Source organism: Orycteropus afer, unplaced genomic scaffold, assembly GCF_000298275.1.
Source record: "Orycteropus afer afer isolate SDZICR_OR568_19922 unplaced genomic scaffold, OryAfe1.0 scaffold00196, whole genome shotgun sequence".
Lineage (NCBI taxonomy): Eukaryota > Metazoa > Chordata > Mammalia > Tubulidentata > Orycteropodidae > Orycteropus > Orycteropus afer.
This window is the reverse complement of record NW_006921783.1, coordinates 5,734,415-5,757,270: the sequence shown is the minus strand read 5'-3', so window position 1 is coordinate 5,757,270 and position 22,856 is coordinate 5,734,415. Positions and strand designations below refer to the sequence as shown.

The window sequence follows — 22,856 nt, the reverse complement described above, 5'->3', positions numbered from 1 at the left end:
TGTTGAAAATAAAATTCCTGGGCCCCACCTCTAAAGATTCTGACTCATTAAGACTTGGGTAGGGCCCAGGAATGTATATTTCTGCAAGAACTTTTTCAGATGACTCTGAGGCATAGGCAGGTTTCAGACTGGTGCCCTCAAATGTCATCCACTCTAAACCAGGATAATTTGCTTTCCGGAGCACAGTTCCCCAAAAGAGCAGCAGCAGTGGGCTCCTGGAAAAAGATCAAACCCATGGGGGAAACAGGAGACCAGGGTATCAGGTGAGACCCTGGGTTGAGAGAAGCTGAGCTCCCTGGAGAGTTGATGATAGTGTTATTCCAGTGGTGATCAGAGAATACTGGGCCCCCACCCCCACCCAGGAGAGCCAGGAGGGGGATTATTCTCCCTTCACTCCTACTCAGAGGTCTTGCCTTTTAGGTTTCTGATAACCGTATCAGCTAAAGCTCCCAGTAGACAATTGTTGAGGGCTTTGTGCTATCTCCATTGACGACTTCCCATGAACCTCCTTTGAATTCTTCTGTTCAGGAAAGCTCTCTAGGTGTCTCTGATGCATTTACCTAAAATAGACCTTTTTCTGCACTTCCTTCTTTGCCCCCGTTTTCCCCCCACCTCCCAAAAGCAAGATCAAAGAAACCCTGACTCCAGGAAAGAGTTTGGGGTATCTTTCCTCCTAATCCTCTTGTCCCTACTCCCACTCTGCCTCATTTGTCTTCCCCAGAGTCTTGCCCAGGGAGTAAATGGAGGGTGGGTACTAGGGGACCCAATGCTAACAGTGCTGGCTCCGGTTCTGAGGAAGTCTCAGAATATAGATATGGTAGCCATGTAGGCCTTGATACCCTCAGAACAGAAAGATGGCTAGACCCACTATAATTGACAAGCGCCAACCTTTAATTTACTACTTCCTGTTTTCAGCACCTGGTCCTTTTGATGCCACATACCCTGTGCTGCTAGAAAAGAATATACTCAATTCATCAGTAGAAAGATGGCTGACTTCCAGTGTTTTTTCCCTTTCTGCTACAGAAACAGAGTAGGCATTTGAAGTCAGGGTCTTTGCACAGACCATTAAGTGAGGGTCTTCAGGCTTCATACAGGCTTCAGGACTTCTGGGTTATTTTGATTTCAGTCAGAATGTGGGTCCCTGAACACCTCTGCCCTCTGCTGGACAGACAGACCTGGGCCACAAATCTCTTGAACAGACAACTTTAATTTTGCCCCACAGGCACTGGGGCAATCCTCTCTCAGAGAGCCCAGCACGGAATAGGCAAGTAAAATCAGATTTTCTGGGGCTCTGGTAAGTTTGGTACGTTATAGGATGACTTTGGGAGACTTTCAGGCTTTAATTGGACCTGTTTAAAATCTGTCTCCATCCACAATTCACTGTAGGATTTAAGCAAGTCACTGAAATGTCTGTAAACCTTAGTTTCTTTGTGTATAAAATCGATTTCCATGCAATCTCTTATGTAACAGGCTCAGCCCAGAGCCTGGCACATAGCAGGAGCTCAGTTGATGACTGTGTTCCCATCCTCTCGCCTCTCCTTATCCCAGACCAAACCAAAATCACACTCACTGCTGTCAAGTTAATTCTGACTCAGAGCAACCCCCCATTGGGTTATCAAGGCTGTAATCTTTATGGAAGCAGACCGCCTCATCTTTCTTTCATGGAGCAGCTGGTAGGTTCAAACCAACCTTTTGGTTAGCAGCCAAACGCCTTAACCACTGCACCACCAGAGCACCTTCCTTATCCCAGAAGCCATCCTAATCTTTCCCTCTTGCTCCCACAGGCCTCAACACCTCCCAAGCACAGAGCGTCCCTGTCATCAACAGTGTGGCTGGCAGCTTGGCAGCCCTGCAGCCCGTCCAGTTCTCCCAGCAGCTGCACAGCCCTCACCAGCAGTCCCTCATGCAGCAGAGCCCGGGAAGCCACATGGCCCAGCAGCCCTTCATGGCCACCGTGACTCAGCTGCAGAACTCACACAGTAAGAACACAGGCATGTTGGGGGAGGACAGTATGCAGGGCCTGCCACAACCCTGCTTCCCTCTCTTGTTCTGAACTGTCTTGGAAGCTTATTGGTTTGGTCACTTTTCCCTAACTACTACCAACCAAGACAATTTCTCAGGCATGACTCTTATATATTGCTGTATTTTTTCTAGTCCATTCTCTATTACCAAGATTCCCAAGGAGAAAGGTGGAAGAGGACAACTTAGGCCTATGTATAAATGGGAGTTGGACACAAAGAGCAAAGATAGCATATATGTGGAATACATGCCATAATTTCCCATTCCAGCACCCATGGAAGAAACCACCAATCAACCATAGCACCCTTTCCCAACTTGTTGCTCTAAGGTCAACTCTCAATAAAAAAGTCCATACAACTATTACCAAATAAGGATTGGCATGTAATTTGAAACCTGTTTTCCTTCCCTAAAATAGAAGAATCTTCCAACGTCCCCATGCCCTCTAACTTACACACCCTAATCAAGAACTCATGAACAGAGGTGGAAAGTACAACCCATGTGCCATGCTAGACAAAGATTAGAGTTTCTATTACCTACTCCCCACCCCAGGCTACTTCCCATATCCAATATCTACCCCCGCCTTAAATCTACTTTTCAACCCATTATTTCCCATCAACCTCTGGTCCTGATAGCTCTGCCCCTCAGACCCCCAGTTCTCTAGCTATCGGTCCTGGCCTCTGAGTTTGGGGAGGCATGGTGGAAAGGATAAGGAGCACTGGTAGTACAGTGGGTAAGGCATTTGTATGCTAACCAGTAGGTCAGAGGTTCAAACCCACCAGCTGCTCTGGGGGAGAAAGATGAGATTTACAGCCTTTGAAACCCAATGGGGGTCACTAAGAGTCAGAATCAACTCCATGGCAGTGGGTTTAGTTTGGTTTGGGTGGAGAGGATGCTTCCCTACTTCAGGCATAGTACCAAAAGAACATTAGAGAAATTGCTGGAATAGAACGCTAGTCCTGGAGTCAGACAGACCTGGACTGAAATCCTGGATCTGACACTTACGTGTTGTTTGTGGTCAAATCTATTCCTATTCACAGTGACCCAATAGGACAGAGTAGAACTGCCCCATAGGGTTTCCTAGGTTATAATCTTTAGGGGACAGATCACCAGGTCTTTTCTCCCATGGAGACTCTGGTAGGTTCCAACTGTTGATCTTTCAGTCAGCAGCCTACTGCTTAACCATCACACCACCAGGGCTCCTCTACCAGCTACGTAATCATTGGCAAGTTACTCAGCTGCTCTGAGTCTGTTTCTTCATCCATAAAATGGTAATAATATGCATTTGAGTGGTAATAAAAAATGATAATAATATGCAGGTTCATATGAAAATGAAATAAAACATTCTTTAGGGGCCATTATGATGAAATAAAAGTAGGTTGTAAACTGTTTTGCCCACATAAAATTGTAAAACACAAGTGATTTTTTATTAAAGGACTCCTAGAAGACAGGGACAAGGAGCTCTGGTGGCATAGTGCCTAAGGCATTTGACTGCTAACCAAAAGGTTGGTGGTTCAAACCCACCAGCCACTCTGCAGAAGGAAGACTGGGCAATCTATTTCCGTAAAGATTTAACGCCTCAGAAACCCAAAGGGGATCACTATGAGTCAGAATCGACTCGATGGCAGTGAATCTGGTTTGTTTAGGTTGAGAAGGCAGGGATGAGGAGTGTGGCTGGCAGTCTGGCAGCCCTGCAGCCTGTCCAGTTCTCCCAGCAGCTGCCCAGCCCTTACCAGCGGCCCCTCATGCAGCAGAGCCAGGAAGCCACATGGCCCAGCAGGCAGCATGGTGTCTCCCCTGGCTGCCTCAGGCAGAGCTGCGGGTCTGAGGGAGAACAGCCAGGTTCAGTGCTCTTCTATCCCCAGGGCTCAATCCCTACTCAGGCCTGTGGAGCTGGTTTCTGAGCACCATCTCGCATTCCAATCACATTTTTGTGGCTTCTAAAAATCTGCCACAGCCTGTAGCAGAGTCTAAGACTACATGTGCCCCATTCCTCTTCTCCCCAGAGCCTGGCCATGTATTCTCTACTTTCCCCCACCCCCTCAACTGGGCAGGCTTCTGGGTGGTCAGGTTTTGGTGGGACAGTCAGAGAGTGGTCACCAGCAGCCTGTGGACAGCTAGGGCCCAGCAAGCCTAACTAGTTACAAAGAGATGCATTATGGGGACCCTGGCTTAAAAAAACCAGCCTCCCTGCACAGGAAGGGCAAGCCTGGGCAGCAAGCAGTGACCTTCACTCCCTTTCCTTGCTTAGGGGACACCTTGTAGGCTCCATGTTCTGAGAGTAGGCTAGTCCCTCCCTCATGACCAAGCACCCATGTGTTTTCATTAGTGTGTCATATGACCTAGAATTTACATGAATTTTATGGATAACTAGCATGAGTCAAAAGGTCCAGACTTGGTGAACAAGTACCGGAAAAATTAAAAAAAAAAAAAAAAAGTCACATGTCTCTGGAGGTTTATATTAATCTAGTCTCCTTTTAGCATAGTGCCTGGTAGCATAGCCTATGGCACTTGACTGCTAACCAGAAGGCTGGCGGTTCAAACCCACCAGCCACTCCTTAGAAGGAAGGTTGGGCAATCCTACTTCCGTAGTGATACTGCCTCAGAAACCCAAGGAGGGGTCGCTATGAGTTGGGGTCGACTCGACGGCATATAACAACAACAACAGTCTCCTTTTAAGGAGCCCTGGTGGTACAACGGTAAACGGTTAAGCACAAGGCTGCTAACTGCTAACTGAAAGGTTGGTGGTTCAAACCTACCCAGTGTCTGTGAGGGAGAAAGATCTGGCAATCTGTCCCCATAAAGATTGCACCCTAGAAAACTCTTTAGGGCAGTTCTACTCTGTCACGTTTGGTCACTATGAGTTGGAATTGACTCAGTGGCACCAAACAACCACAAAAGTGCCCTTTTGTCTCCATAAGGCTATGATGTCATTTTAGTGCAAACTAGAACAACAGAAACAGTAAGCATATGCTGCCAGCTCCTTCATGTTTGTTAGTTAAACCAAAAAACCAAACTCACTGCCATTGAGTCGATTCCAACTCATAGTGACCCCCTTTGACAAAGTTTCCGAGGCAGTAAATCTTTACAGAAGTAGATTGCCCAGTCATCCTTCTGCAGAGTGGCTGGTGGGTTTGAACTGCCAACCTTCTTGTTAGCAGTCAAATGCCTTAGGCACTATGCCATCAGAGCTCCTTGTTACTTAGAGCTTTTTAAGGAGCTCTGTTGGTACAGTGGGTAAGGCATTTGACTGCAGCTGGTCAAGCCCACCAGCTGCTCCATGGCAGGAATGTGGGGCAATCTACTTCTATAAAGCTTTGCAGCCTTGGAAATCCTATGGGGGTCACTATGAATCAGAATTGACTCAATGGCAATGGGCTTTGGTTTTGGTTTGGTGGTATAGTGGCTAAGGCATTTGGCTGCTAACCAAAAGGTCAGTGGTTTGAACCCACCAGCCAGAAGAAAGATGAGGCAGTCTACTTCCGTAAAGATTTACAGCCTTGGAAACCCAATGGGGTCACTATGAATTGGAATCAACCTGATGGCAGTGAGTTTAGTTTTGGCAGTGAATTTGGTAGAGCTTTTTTGTTTGAAATCTCAGATGAGCCACATTTGCCTAAAGATCATTTGTTTGATGCCTAACCAAAAAAACCAAAAAAAAAAAAAAAAAAAAAAAAAAAAAAAAAAACAGTGCAGAACAGAACTGCATTATAAGGTTTCCAAGACTATAAATCTTTACAGAAGCAGACTGCCTCATCTTTCCACTGTAGAGTTGCTGGTCGGTTTGAACCACCACCTTTGGGTTAACAGGTAAGCACTTTAAGGACTGTGCTACCAGGGGTCTTTTTTTTGATGCCCAGGCATCTAATACTTTATTGAAAGTGAAGGGAACAGGAGGGTCCCCAATAGCACTACATACCAGGTACTGTGCAAGACTATTTATTTAGTACAAAGTACTAAACTGATCTCTTCTAATCCTATGATAGATATTGTTCCCATTTTACCAATGAAGAAACTGAAGTGAAGTAACTTGATTGTGGATCCAGGATTGAAACATGTGCCCATTCTTTTTACCACACCATACTGCCTTCCTAAACATAACCACCACCACCCTTCTTATCTGCCCAGGAAAATGGGAGCTATGATGTGGAACAGGGGAGTCTATAATTGCACACATGCCTGTGCCATCTCCATCTTGATTTTGTCTTCACTCTCTCCAGTGTATGCGCACAAGCAGGAACCCCCCCAGTATTCCCACACCTCCCGGTTTCCATCTGCGATGGTGGTAACAGATACCAGCAGCATCAGTACGCTCACCAACATGTCTTCCAGTAAACAGGTAATGTCCACAGGATGGGGGCTGGTGAATGGGGCTGTGACTAAGGCTGCTGATATGCAGAGGATGTGGCAAGCATGGATGTGGCCTTAAGTTTGATCCTTCTCTATTACTTGCTAAAGGAGCTCATAGAGTCGCAGGTCAAAGAAGATGCGCTGTAGGCCAGGCTAAAGGGGCTTATAGCTCTCCCTATTTCCCCAATGAGACCACTAAATAAAGACTGATGGTGACTGGAAACTTGATTCCACAAAACCTTTATGTATTGTGATTAAGTATACCATGATGGATTGCTTGATGATCCATGTGAAAAGGTATTTCCAGGATTCAAGAGTCAGATCCTTCTTATTGACTTCCCTGCTTTTTGCAAGAGGGACTCCAGAGGATTTTCCACAAGTTAATACCAGTTTGTCAATGGAGAAAGTGACACAGGGATCCTGAGGCTCTTTCTGCCAGTCAAGGACCCATGTTGGACCCAGGATGCTGTAGGCTCCAGGGATGCTCCAATTCTGACAACCTATGGAGATTCCCTAGTCAACAGCCTGGGCTTTCTAGGGGGCTACACTCATTTGGTGTTTTCATTAAGAAAGTTAGAAGCAACTTTGGGTTGCAGTGAGAGTGAGCAATCCAGAGGTTTAGTCACTGTTTCAGTTAATAAATAGTTCCCACATTCACATAGAGACAGTGGAGTAGTCAACAGTGAGACTCACTACTGCAGCCTGGACAGCTGGACTGCAATGGGACACCAAGAGTCAGAAAACAGGACAAGATGTCTGAACACAGATATGATTCCAGAATAACACAATAGAGTCTTTTAGTGGCTGGGATCTGTGCAGTGTGGGAACTGTTTGGCCTTTATTGATTACTAGGAATTATGGTTAGATAAATAGGCAACAACCTTGAACTTCATGTCAGGGGCTCTGTGTAGAGTCTGACCTTCTTGATGGCCTTTTTTTTCATCTGAGCACTGCAAATCATACCTCATCCACTGCTGTGAGCTCAGAGCAGGTCCTTTCATGGGCCTGGGGTTCTCTGTTCTTTCCTTTGCCCCCATCTTCCAGCCTGTTTAGAGCTTCTTCAGCCTTGTGGTGCAGTCGAGCAGGTGATTCTGTTCCTGTCTGTACCACTTGCTTAATGACCTTGACCTCCCTGAGTCTCTGTTTTGTCATTTGTAAAATGAGAGCTGTAACATCTACTGGTTCTGAGGATTCAGTGAGGTCATGTAGATTAGGTACCTGGCACATCTTGGGTGCTGAAACATGCACGTGGCCTGGGCAGCGGGCTCTGGAATTGAGGGTAGAGGGAGAGGTGCGTGGGACCTGCTTTGCCACTCTTCTCTCACTCAGTGTAAGATGAAAGGACAACCCCCCATTACCCTGCCCTTCGACTCCTGTGCAATTTCCCAGTCTTTGTAGTGAGGAGGGAAAACATTTCTCTGTGCTCACAAATCTCAATCAGGGGGGCAGCCAGGCGCAGCAACCCTCTTTGGCAATACCTTCCCCTTTGAAAGGTTTATCAATCCATCTGCCGCTTGGTGAGCCCTAGACGGGCCTGTGAGTAATTATTCCTGTCTTTCCCAAGTTGACTTTGATGCTTGCTTGTTGAAACAAGTCCTCTGGATTCTGGAAATAGTCTCTTAATCAAAATTCTTCAAAATGCTCCCTCAGATGCTGCATATCCCCCCTCCACTGGACAAAGTTTCCAGCTGACCTTGAAGGTGCATGAGCAGCCCTCTAGAACCACCATGAAGCTTTCTTCTTGTCCTTGGACTCTTCAGGAGTCCGATGATAGAAATGGCTGGGATGATGTTGATGCTGATTACACTTAATAAGAATAAAAAGTATTCAGGTAGCACTTTTATCACTTACACTTCTCATGAACATTATCTTATCATTTTCTCTTTATTATAACTTCCTAAGAAGTACAAAGAAGTAAACTGAGGCTTACAGATGATAAATTCTAGAGCTGGGCCTCCACACTTTAGTATTTGATTCCAAATCCTGAACTCTTTCTATTAAACAATACATGCCTTCCAAGACCCATCTTTAAAATACCCATGATAACTGCTTTTCTTATGTCATTAATGATCAGGAATAAGAGTAAAAATTAATACTTAATAAACATACTATATTCCAGTCAGCAAATTTTCTTCCTATAGACTGAAGGAGGAGGAGGAAATGGGAAAGGCAGAATCAAGTAAAATGTGCCTTCTGACAGCACAGGGATCCATGATGAGAAAAGTTCACAAACTGTTCCTAAAACAAAAGATCAGAAGTGAGCTCCTAAAGAGACCCAGTGGCAATTCTGCTTTTCTTCTTTGTTTTAAAGGATTATTTTCTAAAAGAGGCATATGGGGGACTAGGAGAGGATTCCCTGGTCAAATACGTAGGGCAAAATGCTAGACTGAGCAAGTTAAGCACCACCTGGCAGGGCTTCTCAGAATCCTTCATGTGCTAATGTCCACACTGAACAGGGCTGTGTGGTGCACCCATGGAAATGCTACTTTAGAGCTACTTAGTATGGTAGGAGGGAGCTCTAGTGGCATAGTGCCTAAGGCATTTGACTGCTAACTAGAAGGCTGGCAGTTCAAACCCACCAGCCACTCCTCAGAAGGAAGACTGGGCCATCTACTTCTGTAGAGATACTGCCTTGGAAACCCAAGGAGGGGTTGTTATGAGTCAGAAACCATTCAACAGCAGTGAACTTTGTTTTTGAGAGTTCAGTATGGTTGGAAAAGCAGATAGACCTAAGCTAATCCCAGGTCCACTGATCCCCTGCTACATGACCACTGTAAGACTCAGTTTCTTCATTTATAAATTAGGAAAATTCCACCACCACCCCGACTCCCATCTCACCCCTATCTCACAGTCCCTGGGTGGTACAAATGGTTAAACATGCTTGGTTGCTAACCAAAAGATTGGATGTTCAAGTCTACCTAGAACCACCTCAGAAGAAAGGCCTGGCAATCTACTTGTGAAAAATCAGCTATTGAGTCATGAGTCAGAGTCAAATGGACAGCAGCTGGTTTTCACTCCAACCTCACAGAATATTCAAAGTGTCTAACAGAATGCCTGATACAGAGTCAAGTATTCAAAATGATAGGTACCTGTTCCTTCTCCTTTCTAGTAATTCTTTTAGGAGATGGTTGACACCCCTACCTTCTACTGACTCCTTCAACATTTAACTCAATCCTCAACCTACATGTGGTTAAGGAAGTTCTGACATTAAAATCTCAGGATTAGAACCATCTCTCACGCTCATTTCACCTCTTGGGCCTGGGCTCCAGATCACTGTTTCCCATTATCCTGCAGATACCAGGTACCCTCTCACCCAGTAAAAAAACAAACAGTTCAAGGGCTTTTCAAGGTAAACAAGACTTTTGTGCTAGCCAAATACCTAAGCTTTGGTTCCCACTGCCATCGAGTCGATTCTGACTCATAGTGACCCTATAGAACAGGGTAGAACTGCCCCACAGGGTTTCCAAGGCTATAAATCTTTACAGCAGTCAACCACAACATCTCTCCTGTGGAGGGGCTGGTGGATTTGAACTGCAGCTGGTAGGTTCGAACCATGGCTGGTGGGTTCAAACCACAGACCTTTTGGTTAGCAGCCAAGTGCTTAAACCACTATACCATGCTTTAACCACTATACACCACCAGAACTCCTTAGGCTACAGTAGATTTCAATAAATATGAATGAATGAATGAATGAATGCATTCAGAACTAACACATTTTAAATGCTTCCCAGTACTCTGGGTGCTTTTCCAATTATTTACCTTTCTTGGCCAACCCTCCACTCAGTAGGGCCAACCAGTTGGAAACAAGGGCAATATATGTTACCTATCAAGCAATCTCTTGTGTATTGGATTTTGACCTCAGCAGGAAACAGGAAGCAGTGCCCTGCTCAAAGATGGTGGCCAACTGCACTCCTTTGCATGTGCTCAGCTGCCATTTTTGAATGGGGCAGTGCTGCCTATTTCCTAAAACCAAAACAAACCCACTGCTGTTGAGTCAATTCTGACTCATAACAACCCTGTAGGACAGAGTTAGAGCTGCCCACAGGGTTTCCAAGGCTGTATATCTTTACAAAAGAAGACTACCACACCTTTCTCCCACAGGGTGGCTGATGGGTTCAAACTGACTATCTTTTTGGTTAACAGCCAAGCACTTTAACCACTGTACTATCAGGACCCCTGTCTGTTTGCTCAAACTCAAAAACCCACTGCCATTGAGTAGGATCCAACTCATAGAGACCCCTCTGTGGGTTTCTGGGGCAATAACACTATGGAAATAGATTGCCCAACCTTCCTTCCAAGGAGTGGCTGACTTGCAAGAGATTTGGTTGCTACGTAATGTGTATGCTGCCCTTGTTTCCTTCAGTCATGTTCTAACCTCTTTGTAGCCTTGGTTCAGAGATGGGAAGGAATCTGGCCAAGGTCACAAGGACGACAACTTCTGGAGCTGGGCTCCAGACTTGAGTCTTCTGAATGCAAACACTAAACTCCTTTAACAATTCTTGCCTTCCTAGCCAATTTTTTAAAATTGTGAAAATATGTATACTAAATATTCACCAACACAACTTCCAAATTTACAATTCTTCCTATCCATTTATAAGCCCCCATAATAACCCAAAGTTATATGGGCATAAGGCTAAAGCTAGGATTTGAAATTGTATCTGTCTGATCTCAATACTTCTTGTTGTCAAGACAGATGTGTCCTTGAGGGATCATGGATTATTTTTTAGGAAACTTAGGCTGGGACTTCTTGTCCAGAATCTTCCTGCAGCTACTCCCATCTGTCCTTTCCAGAGCACATGCTCCTCCTTTACCCTCTCCTCCTCAACCCTTGGGAGCTCTGGTAGCATAGTGGCTAAGACACTTGCCTGCTAACCAGACGGCTGGCGGTTCAAACCCACCAGCCACTCCTCGGAAGGAAGGTTGGGCAATCCTACTTCCGTAGTGATACTGCCTCGGAAACCCAAGGAGGGGTCGCTATGAGTTGGGGCTGACTCGACGGCACATAACAACAACAACAACCTCAACCCTTGGGTGCCAGCGAGTTACTATCTGAGTGGGCTGTGCTAAGCTCCTGAAAAACAATTCTCCCCAGTCTGGAAACACAGACTGCAGCAAGCACTGACCTCAGCTAGAACATGTGTGGGCAGACTGAACTCTACCTGCTGCTGCTTCACTTCCTAGTTTATAGGGAGGTCAAGAGAGAGCTCCCAGAGCAGTCGCTAGTCAAGGATGCTGACAAGAGGGAGGTAGGCAGCCTTGTCATAAATCCCTTGCAGCTGTTACTCTTCCTCCCAACCCTTTTTATTGGGTGGTGAGGCAGCATTGCCTGATGGTTAGGAACTCAGACTTAGAAGTTAGGTAGACTCAGGCTCAAATTCTACCACTTTCTACCTGCATGATCTCAGGAAAGAGTCTTAGCCTCTCTGAGCCTCAGTTTCCTCACCTTTACAGCTAAGAATAATGGAATTGTTGAAAGGTCCAAATGCAATAAGAATTGTAAAATCCTTCATTCAGTGCTTGTCCAAAAGGGAATATCTAGTACATGGAAGTTGGGTCACACTTGACTTTCCTTTCTGGCAACAATGAGTGTCTCTAGAGCTTTGGGAAGAGTTTTTAAATGACAAAGGATGTTTATTTCCCCCTTGTTGCTACATTCAGAAGATTGCAGGAAGTAATCTTCTATGTGGTTTAGAGAACATGTTTTGCAGTTGTGAGACCCTAGGCAAGTCGGTTATACTTTCTCTAGGCCTCAGTTCCCTTATCTGCAAGATCAGAATTAATTATGGTAATTATTTTTAATTAATAGAGCTGCAATTACTCTAACATAAGTTCATAAAAATAGAAGTGAGTTACTTATACTTGCTATCTTCACTTCCTCATCCTTGATTCTCTCTTGAGACCACTCCAGACTGGGTTTTATCCTCATCACACTCCCTGAAACCTCTCTTGTGCAGCTCACTAACACCTCCATGCCATCAAATCCAATGATAGCTTTTCAATCTTTATTTTTGACACAGCCAATCACTCCCTCCTTTTGTCACTTGAATTTTAGGACACTATTCATTCCTGGTTCTCTTCCTACTGCAAAGGCCCCTCCTTCTCAGTCTCCTTAGGTGACACCTCATTTTCCCATCCTGTATTTGTTGGAGGCCCCAGGGCTCATTCTTTGGCTCTCCTTTTTGACACTCACTCATGGGTGATCTCCTCTAATCCCATGGCTTTGGATCAAGCGTGCACAACAAGGACTCCTAAAATTCTGTCTCCAGTACAGACCTCTCCCCTGAATGCCCACTAATGTAGCAGATGTTGTTGTTACAAACAAAAACAAACCCGTTGCCATCGAGTTGATTCCAACTCATAGCAACCCTATAGGACAGAGTAGAACTCCCCCATAGGGGTTCCAAGGCTATAAATCTTTATGGAGCAGATGTCTTTCTTCCCGCTGAGCAGCTGATGAGTTTAAACTACCCACCTCTCCATCTTCTGGTTAGCATCCAAGCACTTAACCCCTGAACCACCAGGACTCCTTGTTGTTGCACTTAGATACTGTCAAGTCGATTTCAACTCAGCGACCCCATGTGACAGAGTAGAACTGACTCATAGGGTTTCCTGGCTATAATCTTTACAAAAGCAGATTTCTAGGTCTTTCTCCCACGGAGCCACTAGGTGGGTTCAAACTGCTAACGTTTTGGTCAGCAGCCAAGCACTTAACCATTGCTCTACCACGGCTCCTCACTGCCATTAAGTCAGTTCTGACTCATAGTGACCCCTACTTGGGTTTCTGAGGTGGTATCTCTGTGGAAGTAGATTGCATAGTCTTCTTTCCAAGGAGTGGCTGGTGGGTTTGAACCATCAGCCTTCTGGTTAGCAGTCAAACGCTTTAGGCACTATGCCGCCAGAGCTCCTAGATATATATAAGCATCTCAAATAGAACATGCCTAAAATAGGAACTCTCCATTTTGCTCCAATTTCTGTACCCTGACTGCTTCCTCCATGGGCTTCTCCATTTCAGCAAATGGTACCAGCTGTTAGGTGAGAAACTTAAGAGTACTCTTGTTTTTTTCCTCCACATCCCACATCCAGTATATCAATAAGCTGTGCTAAGGGTCTTTCAAAATGCATCCTAAATCTAACTCCTCCTCCTCACTCCCATCAGTACCTCTCTAGCCCAGGCCACTTTATCTCTCATTGACCTCTTGCAGTGGCCCACTAACTGTCTCCTGCTTCCATTCTCATCCAGCTAGGGCCTGTTTGCTACACAGCCACCAGGATAATTTCTTAAAAAGAAAAATCAATCATATCACTCCCCTGCTCAAAACCTTCCAATAGCTTCCCATTACAATCAAAATAAAATTCTACAAGGCCTTGTGTAATTGCACTGTTGCCAATGTCCCCATTCTTACCTCATTCCTTTCCTCTCTGGTTCATTGCTTCAGCCATACCAGGCTAATCCCCACCTCAAGGCTTTTGCATTTAAGGTATCTTCTGGTTGGAACGCTCTAAACTTGCATCTTTGCATGCTTGCTCCTTCATTTCTTTTTTTTCTCTCTCCCTCTTTTTTGTTGGTAATTATTTTATTGTACCTTCATTTCATTTTGCTCAAATATCACCATTTCAAAGAGGCCTCCCTGGTCCTCCTCTCTAAATTATGCACTTTTCCCTCAACTCACCCTAACTTCTTACCATGCTTATTTTCCTACAAGAGTACTTATTTCTACCTAAAATTGTATTTGTGTGCATGTGTATGTATATATCTTTGTTTACTTATTTATTGTCGAAACCCCCCAATAGAACATAAGCTTCATGAGGACATGGACAGTATCTTTTTCACATTTGTATCTCCAGGGCCTAAAAAAAAGTGCTAAGCACATAGTACCTACCACCCACCCACTGCATCTAGTCGATTCCAACTCATAGCAACTCCCACTGGGTCTCCAAAGCTGTAAATCTTTATGGAAGTAGATTGCCTCTTCTTCCTCCCATGGAGAAGCTGGTGAGTTTGAACCACCAACCTTCTGGTTATCAGCCAAATGCCTTACCCACTACATCACCAGAGTTCCTTAGGTGCTCCAAAATATGTTAAGTAAAGGAATAATTACCTACTTCAAAGGAATGATGTAAGAATTAGTTGTTATGATGCTTGGAAAGCACTTACCATGGTACTGGCACAGAGTATGGCCATGATAAATGTTAGCTATTACCATTATGTAAGGGATCCTCAAAGAATTAGGGTGTCCTTACAGTCCCCACAGCTACCACACCTTTCAGATACAGGGCTTCATAATCACTCAGAAATCCTCTGGGCAAGGCCCTGTGGGGCTGGGTGTGTGGGCCTCCAGTTCTGAGGGACTACAGTGCACCCCTTATCAGATGTTTGTGTTTAGACTCTGAAGGGGGCAAATAACTCTAGTTCCTCTGACAACATTTAGGGCTCTGCCACCATTTTATTATGTGAGCAAACATTTGATAGCTGGGAAGCCCATCCCTAATGACAGGTCATAGAATCTTGCTGGCGTCTCCTTATCTGCCCTCCTTATTTGCTCTTCTATTGAAACTTGCAAGGTCACTAGCCATTTTCTCTCTCCTCCACCTAAAATCTGAAAATTGGAAAAAGGCTGATAGTGGGAAGTAAAGAGACTTGAGAGGATGGGGGTGGATAGAGGGAGGAAGAGGAGGCAAAGGGTATCAGAGGACTCTGACCAAGGCCTAAAGAATTTAAAAGACTAAGAAACTTGTCTCTTCAAATGAATTGCAGCTCAGTCTCAGTCTTACGAGGACTCAAGAGAGCATCACAGACTGAGGAACCCTGTGCAGTATGGTATTAAGAATAACAATTTTATCAAGGACCATTCTCTGAATTTCACATGTGTAATTCCACAGCAACTTCCCTGAGGTAGGGGCTCTTATCATCTCATTTTATAGGTCAAGAAACTGAGGCCTGGAAAGAGTATCTTGACCAAGAGTACAAAGCTAGTAGAAGGTTATCAAACTCAGAGCATCATAGAAAGAACACATGCTTGCAGGTCACCCAGAAGTGGGCTGGAATCTCTAGCTCCACAGTCTCCTAGTTCTTGGGCAATTCACTTCTTTGAGCCTTATTTTCCTAATCTATAAAATAGAGATAATGGTAACCTATAATGCTATGGAATGAGGTAATAATGGAATAATAGACCTTTAGTAGCGAGGGGTGTGTGTGTGTGTGTGTGTGTGTGTATGCATTTGAGGTGAAGCCTTGAGAAAATAAGCCAGGAGGCCAAAAGGCAGAATCTTCCCCTTAGATATGAACAAAAGCAAAAGGGGAGGAGGTAGAGGGAAGCAAAAAGGAACTCCCTGGAAGAAAAAAGGAGAATAATGATATTGCATGATAGTTAAAATGAATGCGGCCCAGAGCCCTGGAAGGGGTGGCTGTCCGGGACTGGGTCATCTCTCTGAAGGCTTGTCTGGACTTGCTGGGGTTCCTGCCCTGGCCCCAGGAAGTGTGGCATCAGAGGCCTTTAGCGCTTGGGTCCTTCCCCTGGTCCACTCTTCCTAACAATAACAAACCTGCAGAAGGCACTTGCAACTCTTAAACTTCCTTCCCTGACGGATAGTTTGAGTAAGTGGTAATTTCCTCGTGTTGTTTATGGCTTTGCTGCTCAGAATATGGACCATGGATGAGCAGCGCCAGCACAATCCAGAGCTTATTAGAAACACTGACTTTAAGGCCCTAGTCCAGGCCTGCGGAATACAATCTGCACTTGTATGCACATTAAAGTTTGGGAAGCTGTGGTTTAGGGGATTCCTGTTCTTTGCGGTGTTGAGATCCTCATTTCCATGAGAGGCAAGAGGCAAGACCTTCCCATTCAGCTATCTTTTGAACCACACTTAGCAGTCTCACAGAAAGAGGAGCCCAACTTCAGGATAAAGGGTAGCAAACTAGAACCATCTCAGGGTCCCCAGCAGTTCACTTCTCTCTTCTGAAGTGGCCAAGAAAGCTGGCTCCCAGGTTTCCTAAAGGGAGTCTGCTTTTGGACCAACACTGCAGAACGAAGCATGCAGTGGGTCTGCAGCCATCCACCCTGTCTTTGCTGGTTGATTTGGGTGTTGGCTCCCTTGGAGAGGCCAAACTAATGGCCCATGCCCCTGCTAAATTCACACCACTGAGCTCTCTTTTCTCTCTCTGCAGTGTCCTCTCCAAGCCTGGTGATGCTCACACATCACTTACTCTGTGTGTAGCAACAAGGATCCTATTTTCCACACCATCACCCTCCGGGCAGCCGTCACGGAAAAGCCCAGTGACCTGACAAGCATCTGCGAGAGGTCCCAGCTTACCTGACATCCTGCTGGCGTCTAGGACAATCCACTCTTGGAAGACCCAGCCTGAAGCCCAGCTTCCCTTCTATACAGTATTGTCACAATGCCTCTCCTCAAATCCTGTCTGTTCTAGACATGGGAGACAAGAAACCGTGGAAGAGGAAGAGAGAAAGCTGAAGTATCTACATTATGCTCCTTTGACGAACAAACTCACGAGAAAACTTGAATCTGTTACTGAAATGAGGAGAGGAGGACATGTGCTATTGAACTGAGCCAAACACACTGTAAATATCAGCAAACTCCTTCCCCTTGCCCCTGTTCCCAAATGATCTTGAGATTTCTTTTAAAGAAGTAAATTTGTCTAATGGGTGTAAATTATAAACTACTGTAATTAAGTGCAATTTCCCCTCTACTTCCTCTCCCTTCTGCCCTGTATATAAGACTAAAGTGTTTATTAGTTTTCTTTGTAAAGGTCAGAGTTAAACTTTTAAAAGTGATTCACTCCCCCTCACTTCCCCCACAGAGAAATACGCTGAGTCAGAAATGAAGTCCTTTGCCCCTTCCCTCAGCCCTAGACACACAGACTGACTGTATATTTTGGACTGACTGCCAGGTAACTCCAGTTTCCTGATGGTAAGACACCTCCGGATCCCTGGAGGGGCTGAACATAGGGTCAGAGTACCATCCTAGCTTCCTCTGGGGTTAGGGGTTCAGCCAAGGCATCCCCAAGAAACCCCAGGGTAGGAAAACTGGCTGTTAGGTAGCAAAAGATAAGTTGCCCTTTCAGAAAGCCTCGCATTAAAACAATTTATTTTATCACCACCCAGAGTCTCATATTTCTGTCTCTGACGCTTCTTCTGCCACAGTTCCACCAAGAAGTCCTCGACTCCTCATCTCCTCATTTGCTAGGATCAAAGTGTGCAGTCTGAGAGTAGAGAGGTGGATGACTTTCATTTTCTGTCATGTTCAAGTGTCTTTATGGTGGCCTTACTGCTAATAAAGGCAAAGAAGAGTTTATTCCCCAGTGAGACTCCATGGGTCAGAGCAGGAGCCAACACCCTTTTCTTGCCTGCAACTCACAGGAGTAAAGCAATAGAGCCAATTCTTGGTTAACTTGTGATCACAGGAACAGATAAAAAGCAGGAAGAATGGAAACCCTGTGTATAATTTTTCAACCTCATTTTAAATATTAATTCTAGTTTTCCCTCCCACCCTCCCTTCCTTCTAGAGGGCTGTTAGTTAATAGAAGGGGCTTTTGTAGGTGTTTCCCCCACCCAAGATTTTTCTCTCTGGCAGGGATGCTAATGAATATACATAGTTCTAAAGGTGAATAGGCAAAGGCCTGGAGAATCCCTCAGCAGGATGATCTTGTTGTTGTTGGTGTTATGTGCCGTCGAGTCGGCCCCAACTCATAGCGACCCCTCCTTGGGTTTCCGAGGCAGTATCACTACAGAAGTAGGATTGCCCAACCTTCCTTCCAAGGAGTGGCTGGTGGGTTTGAACCGCCAGCCTTCTGGTTAGCAGTCAAGTGCCTTACGCACTATGCTACCAGAGCTCCCAGGATGATCTTAGCCACAGGTAATTCAGGAGCTCTGGTGGCATAGTGGATAAGGCATTTGGCTGCTAACCAGAAAGTCAATGGTTCAAACTCTCCAGCCACTCCATGGAAGGAAGATGGGGCAATCTACTTCCGTAAAGATTTACAGCCTTGGAAACCCATTGGGAGTTGCTATTAGTCAGAACTGACTCAATGGCAGTGAGTTTAGTTTGGTTTGGTAATTCAGTGCTGATTCCAGGAGTAAAGAGAATGGACCTGTCTTTTTTACTCTCTCCTATTTTGCATAGCAAAGATCCTCATGTCTGTAGTTTTTCACTTCTGGACAGACCACTGCTCAGGGAAAGTGTAATCAAGGGAACCATGCTGACCAGTATGCCACTGTCGGGGAAGATATGAGTCTCATTAAGCCGGGCAGATTTACTGAGTATCTACTAAGTACCCAGGGCAGGGATGGATGGATATGGAAAGGCTGACCTCCATTTGTTCCCGGATCCCCAGGACAATGTAATTTGGCTGAAGTAGCCAAAGCTCATGGTTGAGTTGAGAAGGGCTGGGGACAAGGCCAAGCACCAAGGAGTTTAGAGAAGCCAAGATCTGCTTTCACTAGCCAGGATAACCTGATGGATCACTCCAGCTGCCCATGGGCCCTGTGAGTTCCAGGAAGAGGAAGGAAATAGAGGCCTTAAACTCTAACCTTAATTGAAGGCTTATATCTAGACCTATGTTGTTTCTGGGACAGCAAGTATCTGCATTTGGTAGATTTTAGATCTTGCACTATTGCCATAACTCAATATGGAAAGCCATATTGATAAAAGAACTTACACGGGCAGAGATATAGGTGGAAAGGAGGGAAGGTGTGTGTCTGAGGAAGGACTAGCATCAATCTCTGAAGACACTTCCTGACCCTGGCAACTGGAAGCCCCACAGAGGTTAGCACCTCCCTTCTTCTAAGTTAAACAGGCACCTACCTCTACTAGCTGTAAGAGGGACAAGGGGTCCCACTATGTGTGGGCCCAGGTGGGAAATTTCTACTTTGAAGATTCATGTGCAACTAAAAAACCCCAGATATCTTCTTGCCATCATTTTATAGACCAACATTTTCCAGGGTCTCTCTTTATACCGTGTGCCTAGGCTAATAGACAGGTGGTTTTGTTTTTTACCATAACTTGCTGTTATTTTCAAGGTTGAGCTCTGGGAAAGGCAGATTTATTTTAACATCTGCAAATAGGAAATTAAATTAAGGATGAAAATTTGCCTTTAAAACTATTAAACTTTTCCATGCCAAACAGTTATGGAGTAGTCCCTCCAAAAGCATAGATGAAGCAGTGTTAGCTGCTGAATTCAGATGAATAAGAATACAGTGAGACAGACAGAGAGAATCTAAGCTCTTGGGTCACAGTTAGGGGCAGGTCTTTCATATTCTTTCTGGAGCCAGAATGCCTTGATTAGACACCCCAGCTACACCACTTCACCTCTCTGGTCCCCAGTGTCCTCCTACAAAATCGGATAATACTTTGTACTACTTCACAAGGTCATCTGAGGAGTAAATGAGTTAATCTATCTTAACTGCTTAGAACTGTACCTGGGACATAGTGGTATGTAAGTATCAGTAAGGACACCACTCCTCACTTATTGATATGGTTAGGTTCCAAAGACCAGGTCCTTATGCAAAAGATCAGAATTATGCAAAAATGGAGGGTAACCACATCAGATCACAAAATGGCAGATGACCACATTATTACAGAAGTGCCAAATTAAATCACTACATAACTGCCAAACCACCAAGCATGATGGCCTAGCCAAGTTGACATACAAGCTTAACCATCACAGCCAGCATTAGTTTCATTTCATACCTCAGCATTCGTACTGCTAGATGTATGTTATCAATACGCAAAATAGTTGTAGAGCAGATTTTTTTACTATTGTTGTAAGTGCAAAATGTCAGGTAACAAAATAATAAGTGAGGAGGAAGTGTATTGATACTAGGTCATTGCAGAGTCCCATCTCATATAGTCTTTGGGCTTGCTTGTTATTTCCTGATAACCTAATGACAAGTCTGTTGCATAGTTTAAAAAAAAAAACAAAAAACTGCCAATAATTGGTAAAGTGACTTCATTCGTTGCTATACCAAACCCCACTGCCATCAAGTTGATTCCAACTCATAGTGACCCTATAGGACCGAGTAGAACTTCCCAGGGGGTTTCCAAGGCTGTGGAGCAGACTGCCTCACCTTTCTCCCACGGAGGAGCTGGCAGGTTTGAATCACCAACCTTTTGGTTAGCAGCTGAATGCTTTAACTACTGAACCACCAGAACTCCTTGTTCATTTCTACAGCATATGGCAAATCAAGCAGTGAACCAAGGATGAGTAAGGAAGGGAAGGTCTAAGGAAACAGAAAGGCCTTACTGGGGAGTCTTTGTCTTTCTTAAGAAAAGAAGATAAAATGTGATGATTTTGTGGTGAGTGGGAGGGACACACAGAGCTGAGAGGCTGGGACAAAACCCAGTTTTGTGCCTGCAAAGGGTTTGAAGCCCAGGAGCCAAGAAATGTGTGGGTCAGGAAAAAGCAGAAACTAGTACCCAGGGAAAATCAGGGCTGATGTGTCCCCTTTGAATTAGGAATTAATTCAAACAAATACCATCAAAATCTGCTCTGGAAAATAAGAGAGTGTCAATATTGGATGGAGCTGTAGAGTATGACACATTCATGTTTCAATACTTTGAGCATGTCCCAACCACATCTAACAGGCTGAATATTTACGAGAAATTACAATCAGCTGAACCAAATGCCTATAAGGCCTTACTCTCAAAGGGGCAGAGGTCATTTCTGCTAGGCAAACACTGGGTTGTCAGCCGAGATTTATAACATGACTATATTTTATAAATTACTCTCTGGGGTGTGCAGGACTTCATACATGCATGGATGAACATTTATTTTTTCTTGGTGTATGTAAAGTGATATGTGCAAGTACACACACTTTTTAAAGGAGAGAGAACAAAACAAACATGAGGACAACATCAACAGTGTGAACCATCCAAGCAGATTTCATGAGGTATGTATACATACACTTAAGCCAACAGATCCTCACAACACAAACACCACCTTTTTATTTGCCATTTCCACATATTACCAAATTTCCTCACCAGATACACGGTGCTGTATTCCCGAAAGGCAGGTTTACTTTTCCTGTGCCATATTTCCCAGACATCCTTAAAAAACTGATTCTATTACAATATTCCCAGTTAATTATGAAAATGATAAAACAAAGGTGATTTTTTTTAAAAGGACAAAAAACAAAACAAAACAAAACAAAAACCCAGCATAAGAAAAGCACACTATTGAGAACATCTTCTACTCTAAAGTAACTTTTCCCATTCATTTATTCAAGAAATATTTGCTGTCACCTACTGTGTGCCAGTACTTTTGTTCTAGACACTGGGGATACATCGCTGGCCAAAACAGACAAAATCCCCTCCTTTGTGGAGCTTATACTCTAATGAAAAGAGATAGGCAATAAACAAATACGTGAGTATGTGTATGGGGGGGGGTGAGTGTACATATATGCAGCAGATGAAGGTGGTGAGAGCAGCAATCTTAAACATGATGGCTAGAGAAGGCCTCATTGAGAAACTGATATTTGAGAGCCCTGACGTTGCCAACGGAGTGAGCCATGTGGACATCTAGTAGGAGACCATTCCAGAAAGAGGGAACAGTGAGTGCAAAAACCTGAGGCAGGAACAGAAAAACAGAGATGTCTGAGAGGGAGTGGTGGGTCAGAGAGTAAGTGGAGTGCAGCAGCACAGTGACAGATGGCATAGGGCCTTGTCACCAGGTGTTGTAAAGACCTTGTACGGCTTTTACTCTGACTGAGCTGGGAGCCATCAAAGAGTTTTGAGTTGAGCAGGAACAAAATCTGACTTATGTTTTAAAAGAATCCCTCTGTCTGCTGAGCTGCAGTGGATCAAGTGTGACAGCAGAAGGCTTTTGCCATAATCCATGCAAGAGATGATGGCGGCTTAGACCAGTGGGTGGTGATAGAGATTTTGGAAGGTTAAGTGCCAGGATTTGCTGATGGTTTAGATGCAGAGTGTGACAAAGAGAGGCACTGAAAATGATTCTAGGGTTTAGGGCATAAACAAAGTAGAAAACAGAAATTGATGTAAAAAATGGGAGGGGGGGGAGTGTTATCTGAACACAATATCTACCTGAGTTACACTCCTCGGAAGGAAGGTTGGGCAATCCTACTTCCGTAGTGATACTGCCTCGGAAACCCAAGGAGGGGTCGCTATGAGTCGGGGCCGACTTGACGGCACATAACAACAACAACAACAACTTATTTATTTATTTTTAAAATTTAATTGTGATTTGGGTGAAAGTTTACAGAGCAAATTCATCTTCCATATAGCAGTTCACATACACTTTGTTTCATGACATTGACTGTAATCTCCCACAATGCAACTGCTCTCCTCCCACTTCCTCCCCATAGCCACCTCTTCCCTGTTTCGTTCCCTCCCAAGCACTCCTACCCCCTGAGCTGCCTCCCTGTTTATGCATAGCCTTTCTATTCTCCCATGATTGATCTCTCCAAGAAGCGTGTCTACCCAATTTTTCAGCTATTTTCTAAAGTGCTACTTTAGGA

The 22,856-nt window shown here is 44.6% G+C and overlaps 1 protein-coding gene across 1 annotated transcript in view; it reads left to right on the top strand.

Annotated features, from left to right (window-relative positions):
* HNF1B (HNF1 homeobox B) overlaps positions 1–16,581 on the top strand; it is a 61,859-nt gene extending 45,278 nt beyond the window's left edge. Inside the window, exon 7 of the mRNA XM_042781916.1 lies at positions 16,532–16,581. Coding sequence (XP_042637850.1) covers positions 16,532–16,581 — 50 coding nt within the window. The remainder of the gene's footprint in view (positions 1–16,531) is intronic.
* The last annotated feature ends 6,275 nt before the right edge of the window (positions 16,582–22,856 follow it).